General features: G+C 40.5%; 1 protein-coding gene across 1 annotated transcript; it reads right to left on the reverse strand.

Moving 5' to 3' along the window:
- Positions 1-137: 137 nt before the first annotated feature.
- On the reverse strand, positions 138-2,763 carry LOC133711489 (trihelix transcription factor ENAP1). Its single transcript, XM_062137603.1, has 2 exons — positions 1,427-2,763; positions 138-666 (listed from the first exon to the last, which is right to left on the reverse strand). Exon 1 carries the CDS (start codon positions 2,557-2,559, stop codon positions 1,432-1,434), a length of 1,128 nt encoding a protein of 375 aa, XP_061993587.1. The 5' UTR covers positions 2,560-2,763; the 3' UTR covers positions 138-666; positions 1,427-1,431.
- Between the last annotated feature and the right edge of the window lie 4,763 nt (positions 2,764-7,526).

Here is a 7,526-nt window from a genome sequence, read left to right on the forward strand (position 1 = left end):
CGTGGTATGCTGTTCGATTTCTTGCTCCTAGCTCAATATGGAACAGGGCTACTGGCTACATATCAGACTCCAGAAAAAAAGGACTTTTGCCGACTATATATTCACTACCAATAGAAAACAACTTTTACTGAAAACAATTTCAACGGTATAGATCTTCCGAATTTTTATTTTAACTACATCGAAAAACAACCTTTGCCGATGACTTGCTCAACGGTCTTTCTTAAGCCGACAAAATTTAGGCTCTGTTCTAGTCAAATTTCAGATTGAAAGGACTGAGGGGCTGTTAGGAATCGCTCTGAAGCCTATTAACAATATCAATAATTTTGCATATAATAGGGGAAAAGAAAAATTAAAGATGAATATGTTGCATGTTAATCACCAGCTTCCATCCTTATCGAATTACATGTATCAGAGCAGATAAAACTTGCAACGAATTGTATTGTATGCTCGCAGATTCTTTCTCTTGAATACAGAGCAGATGGTTCCACTCTGAAACAGTTGAAATTATATATGGTTTCACTCGGATGGTCAAATGCCAGTCCTGAGACAAGAAACGAGGAGAATTCGCAATGTATGCTCGCAAATCCTTTCTTCAACACAGAGCAGCTGGTTCCACTCCGAAACAGTTGAAAATTTTCCACGGATGGTTCCACTCAGATGCCAGTCCTGAGACAAGAAATTAGGACAGAAATAGTTCATTACAAACAATAATAAAGCTGCCTCTTAAAATAAATATTACAAAAATATCTAACCATGAAGAGTATATAACAACTTTCCAAATAACTGATACAAAAGAAGTTAAAATCATTCCACAAATAAGATGCAGTGAAAAAGTGCAGCACAGCAAATAGTACTAGCGAGAAAAAAATCAAAGACCCAAGGGATGAGGTTTCTTGCTATGGCAGACAAGCTTGAGCCCTGGAGCTCAATTTTTTCTCCTCTGGCGGGGATGTAGACAACATTTATAATGATGATCACCAAATTCAAGGATGGTTAGAGTCAAGACTTTGCAAGTTGTTGAACAACAGAACCGGATCTTCTCTAATTATCTAAATCATAAGGTTAGTAAGTTTTATTGTTAACAGCCTAATGCCTTATCTCTACAGATGTCCCAACCTTAGTCAACCAAGTTGTATGTTGTACTTGTATTCAACTCTGTTTTGCATTTTAGTATTCAAATGGTAGCGGCCTCTGCAAATTTGAAGTTCTACTCACATATTATACCATAAACTTATATTCACCTAAGTTAACAAATGAAAGTCAGTGTTCTTAGCAATGGACAAACAAATGCAATAATCTGTTCTTAGCAGCATTTCCACACTATGCAATTAACAGAAACTTAAATTCAAAAGAAAAACAAAACTCAAAGTTCATGCAAATGGGGAAAGCAACTCAACATGCTGTCCGAGTTCAAGCAGAGACCCACCTCCATCATTCGCTCAGATCTTCAGCAGAAGCATCCGAGTCGTCGTCATCATCATCCTCATCCTCATCCTCATCATCCGCTTCCTGAATCTTCGCAATCTCCGCCTGTGCCCTCTCAAGAATCTGCTTCTTCTGCAACTCCATTTCCTTATTAAAATCCCTCCTCATCTTCTCCAGCTCCATCATCTGCTGCCTCTTACTACTCTCAATATTCTCATATATCTCCCCAAACTTCTGAATAGAATCCGCCAACACTCGGAACGAAGACCCTTCCAACCCCCCTCCCCCTCCCCCTCCCTGCCTCGGAGGAATCCCAATCCCGAACCCAAACCCATTCTGCTCACTCTCATTCTCATCCTCATCCGTCTCCGACTCCCCTGGACTATCCCTCATCTCATCAAACCCATTCGACTTCTCCAAATACACCCTCGTATTCATAAACACATACTCCCCATTATCCACCCCACAAGCCAACCCACATTCCTGCCTCATATTCGAGGCCATCAGCATTTCCATCTTCTTGAAATACCCCCACTTGCTCGAACCCCCTGCTTCTTCGATTTTCGCCTTCTCCTTCTTATACTTCCTCTTCAGCATATCCAGCATTTTCCTACATTGCTTATCATTCCTCTCCAACTTGCTCCCCTCCGATACCTTCACCGCCACGTCACTCCAGTCCTCCGACCTCAAGCTCTTCCTCCCCAGCTCAAGAAACCTGTCCCCCCAAACCTCCAGCAGCACAAACACCGCGTGCTCCGTCCACTCCTCCGAGCTCGACCCGACCCGACCCGGAAACTTGACCCGAGGCGCGAACTCGTAACCCGAATCCAGATTCTTCAGCTTCCTCTTCTTCGGGTGCCACTCGAAGCCGTTCTCGGCGGGGGCGTCGAAGCTCCGATTCAGGTCGTGCGGGTGGTGCTGGTACTGCTCTTCCACGACGACGACGTCGTCTTGGCCGTAATTCTCCTCGTCCAGATCGTCGTCGATTGCGTCGTCGTCGTCTTCCGGCTCGTATCGATTGGGAGGTGGCCGGGAATACGGGTTGCTCCGGGTGTGGATCTTTCGCCGATTCGTGGAGCTGTGATGGTTGTAGGGTTTCGGGTGGTACCTTTCATCGTCTTCCATGTCGTCCATTTCAGCCAAAGGTCGTAACTTTCAGAACCCTAATTTGGAAATTTGGGTAATCGGGTTGTGATTCCGGAGAATTCAAACTCCGAATTTGAGATTGGAAGGGAATGAGATTCCGAAACGAGAGCTGAAGCTGAAGGAAACCCTAATTTTGGTTATTTAGAAAAAGTGACCCCATTTTGGGATTTTGAATTGAATTTTAGCCCGCACTATTAGAGACTATTGTAATTCGATCCCTTGTGTCCGAAAAAATTGAGGTGAGATAGTAAGTTATTTCGGTTACGTGAGCAATTGAATACATACCTATTCAGTCAATATGGATCGAGATCCATGTAGTTATTCTAGCAAAGTCAGACTAATCACCGTCGTAGGTGCACCAACCTAAAGATCTCTCAAACTTGTTGGCCACAATGACCATAAGCAACAATCAATAACATAACACTCATGTTTTCGCTCCCCTGTGTATGCGACCAATTATCTATTTCAGAGGACAAAACACCATGAGAGTATTTACAAGAGTTAGAGACATGGTTTGGCCTTCTACAACGTCTTGAATGAGCCCCTTGAAAAGTTGATGCAAACAAATGGGGTTTTTGTTCTAAGTTTTCGAGCTTTATACTCTTGTTGGAAGGGGCAATTGTTTTCTTGGATAGTTGTATACTACCGTATAAATATTCAATGATGAACTAACTAGACTCAGCAAAGCAGCGTGTCGTGTTCATGTCGTATATATTAAGATGATTTCGTATATTTATCGTGGAACACGATAATAAACCGTTAAGTCAACATGTGGAGTATGCTAAAACCACTAAGTTTCATGTTAATCGTAAAAATCCATTAAGACCCGCTAAGAAAATAACTAAATCTTAACTTATAAAATCTTATAAACTTAGAGTAACATAAGAATCACACGTAAATCGATCTTATACAGTTGAGGTACATTTTTCTTGTTGAAAGTAGAGAATTGAGGTTGTTGTCATGAAAATTGAGAAATGAACTACAATGAATTACTTAGATGCATTAGGGTTTTTAATTTACATTAGACTAGAAAACCTCAAATTTACAAGAATACATTTATGTTAATTGTTCTTATCGTGTTAACGGATTAACTAAACCAAACCATTAAAATTTGTATTCTTCTCGTTGTGACCTACATGGAACCAAACCTATAAACCTCAAATCAAATCCTTATAATTTCACTCATGTTCGTGTCGTGTGCAATTTTCTCAAGTCTAGACCTAACTGGTCTTCATAGATCGAGAACAACAAACTTGACATAGAGTTTCTACTTCCCAGGGGGTTACTTGAAGAAATGACTAAATCCTTTCTCCCGTCAATATTTGAACTTCAATCCCGACTATTTGCCAATTGTTTTGAAGCGCGGACTGGTACAAAGCAGTATTGCTTTGGCTGTAAGAACCGCTGAACCGTTAATTTTTCTTTGATCTTTTTCCTTGGATTCTGCTACGTACTTCGATGAATTTTAGTAGTTGATAGTTTCAACCTTGGTTTTGCTCCCATGAAGGAGAAGCTTTTGGTAGGAGCTTTGACATCACTACCACAAATCTGGTCTAATGATATTATTCTTTTACCCACTTTTGCAGTAATTGTGGCAGACTGGCAGCACCCCACAATTATTTTCAAGACTTATGTTTGTTGACATTAACTAGGTCCATGACTCACATATGATTTTTTGTTGGTGTGCTTTGGAAGTCACCATTAGTCTGAGAGGTGGATTTAATTGTTTATAATTCTGTTTTTTTTTTTCTCATCTCTTTTGTTAAGTAACAATATCGTGTAATTAAATACCATTACAAAATTGCATCTTCTTCTTACCACTAGTTAGCGGGATCTTCCCGCATTTTCTATGTTTTGTCCTCCTCGATCATTTGGAAGAGATAGATTTTTTTTTTTGGTCTGAATTTGGAAGAGATAGATTGAATAACCCAAAATCGCCTCTTCAATTTGTTCACGAGTCAAAAGGTACGTACAGTCTTATTTACTTACTTTCATATTGCTGTCTGCATCGATGGGCATATGATCAACATTGAAGGATTCAATATTCTGAAAATTTATTCCCAATTTCATGGTAGTTAAAAGATAGGAAGTGCCAACAACAAGTTGCATAAATAAAGAATAGTACTTGATCAATTATCTCCCCCTAATTGAATATACCATTCCCTCTCTTAATCTTCTCTTTAGCTCTCTGTTCTATTTAGACTTTTATCTTCATTTACTGATTTTAGTTGGATTTTTTTTTTTTTTTTTGTAGTTACGACGGATAAAATCTGGATAAAGCTGAATAGGTGTAGCACTGAATACCTTGTTGGTATGTATAGTTTTATTCAACACTCATTGAGCATTGCCAAAAGAGATGGGTTTATAGGCCCCAGTCTCCTACAACAACACTAGCCATTATGTTATGAATTCTCAAAAGTTGGTTAGAATTTTTCAAGTTTATGCATTTCTTTTTTATGCTTTGTTGGTGATGATATGACTTGCTAAATTGGAAGGTATTTATGATGATGAAATAAAAGAGAAATGCATATGTTTTATGAAGGAATTGCGATCAAGTTCATTTTGTTTCTACTTGAGATCAACATAGCAAGGTTTTATTTTGGTATGGATGCTCTGTAATTGATGTATAAGCTGTATACGTGGGTTGCTAAATATCTATTACTTTCTTGCAATACGTTTAGTTTTTCATTTAGATGTGGGAATGTCCTATTATTGGTTACTGGAATATATTAACTATCTTACCATGATATTGCAAGATATGCTTAAATAGAATAGTTTTTTTTTTTTTTTTTTTTTTTTTTTGACTTTGTCAAGGGGAACCCAAAGGCTTCCTAGGCCCAAGATAAACCCCTTCGGCGCATGTGAAATGCTCCAACTGTGCATTGCAGCACAGTGCCTAGCCACTTTAAATAGAATAGTTAAATAGTAGCAAATATAATTTAGGATTTCAAAATAAAGGAATAATGAATTAAATGAAAATATAATTTGCATAAATATCCTATAATTCAAATGAATTAGACTTTCACTATTTACTTCAATGGTGAGTTGGTAAAGATAAAAATTAATTTCAAACTCATCATTTTTAATTATGGTGATATGTTATAGTTGACTATTTAATCATTGGTGGAGAGACATATCACAACATTAATCGGTGTGTTGAAGCAAATCAAAAATGAAATAACAGTACCAACAATCTGAGGCACCAATTTGTTATGGTGAGCCCATAAGTAATTGTCACGCTAGCTATACCAACCAATACAACAATAGTAGTTGGGCCGTTGCTATGAGTAAAAACTCACCATTAATTGGTGTCCAATAATACACCTGACCCGAGAAAAAAACGCTCTCTCTCTCTCTCATAGCTAGGGTTTCTCTCTACAAAAACCTTCCTCGTCCGGCGGCGCACCCGCGTCGGCGTGGGTCTCTGGCCTCGTTGGTGTTTGGCGCGTGTAGCCGGACGGGCGCTGTCCTCCTCGGAATTCTCAGATTTCTGTGCACATTGGCAGGTTTCAATCTCAAGCGTGGTCTAGGAGAGGTGGAAGGGAGGTGGATGTCAGGGTGGGTAGATCGATTTCGTTCTGACCTTCTATGGTCGTGGGCGATCGCAGGTGCAAAGCGGCGCTGGAGTGGGGTTGACCGGCGACGGGATCAAGGTTCACCGACGCTTCGACGAGCGGGGGCTCGTTCTCCTATCAGTGGTGATTCCGAAAGGGATATGCTGCTTTTTGGGGTTCGATCACTGATTTGGGCGGAGATCTATGGAGGTTGGTGGTGTGGTTGGATGGCGCCGGATCGTTCGCGGCGGGGTTGGCGGTGGAATGAGCGATCTGCAGCTCTGGCGTTCTTGGCTTGGAAGATTGGTGGTTGGGCCGGGCTTGGAGTGAGTGATCTTGGTAGTGTGGCGGTGGTCCATCTAGGCAGTTCTTTGGATTCCGGTGGTATTTTTTTGCTTTTTAGTGCTATTTCAGTTTTTGGTTTAGGTTTTTGGCTTAGTCTAATAAGTCCCTACTCTTTGGAGCTAGGGTTTTGGAGTCTTGGTATGGTAGGTGTGTCGTGTTATTCCCAGGAACTCAATTTACCTTTTTGTGGTCAAAGTAATGGGGAGAAGCTCCTGCACATGGTCTGGCGGTTTTGGGCCATGGTGTTGAAGGGAGTATCTTTCCTCTTGAGGTTGGCTGTGAGGACGTACTTTGTCTCCTGGGTTAGTATGGATGAAGTGCCGTTGATATGGCGTTATGTCCGGGGACTACATGTTTTACTCTCGGTGGTTTCTTGTTGTCAATGTGGTAGTGACTTGCTCTTGCACGTGGTCTGGTTGGATTGGGACACGGTGTTGATGAAGGGGAAGTGGCTGTTTGTAATGTTGGTTGTAGGGATTTATCGTGACTCTCGGAAGTTGACTTATGTTGTAGCCCGAGTTGAGGGGCGATTGGTTTGGTTAGGGGTTGGGCATTTTTGGCTCATGGATGTCATCATGGATGACGGACCCGTAACTGAGGGTGTTCTTAGGGAGGAGAGTGGGGAACTTATGTCCACCACCAGTCATTCCCGTTTTATTTTATGTAATCGTGTTACTCTGGAATAAAATGTTTCTTTCATTCTCAAAAAAAAAAAAAAAATACCCGAACTCAAATCATTGTAAATGGTGTTTGAAGCCCTGATATGTGGTAGTGCTTAATGGAAAATGAACAAGTTGATGGAAACAAGGAAATTGCAGCTTTTGGCCTCATGAACATAGATCAGACTCACTTCATGCTACTTGACAAAAAAATCGATCCATCTCCGATTATTGATCCGATCCTCTAATTATTATCTAAAATACGTAGTCCTTAGTTTCATCTAATTGTGCAGGACCATTTTCGAAAATCGTGGTGAGTTATCACGCAGGAGGAAAAAGACAATGTCAAATGTAGTGATGGCGATCTTCATGGCCCTTATACTCTTGTTTTTCTTTA

The sequence above is a fragment of the Rosa rugosa genome, chromosome 1 (genome assembly GCF_958449725.1).
Source record: "Rosa rugosa chromosome 1, drRosRugo1.1, whole genome shotgun sequence".
NCBI lineage: Eukaryota > Viridiplantae > Streptophyta > Magnoliopsida > Rosales > Rosaceae > Rosa > Rosa rugosa.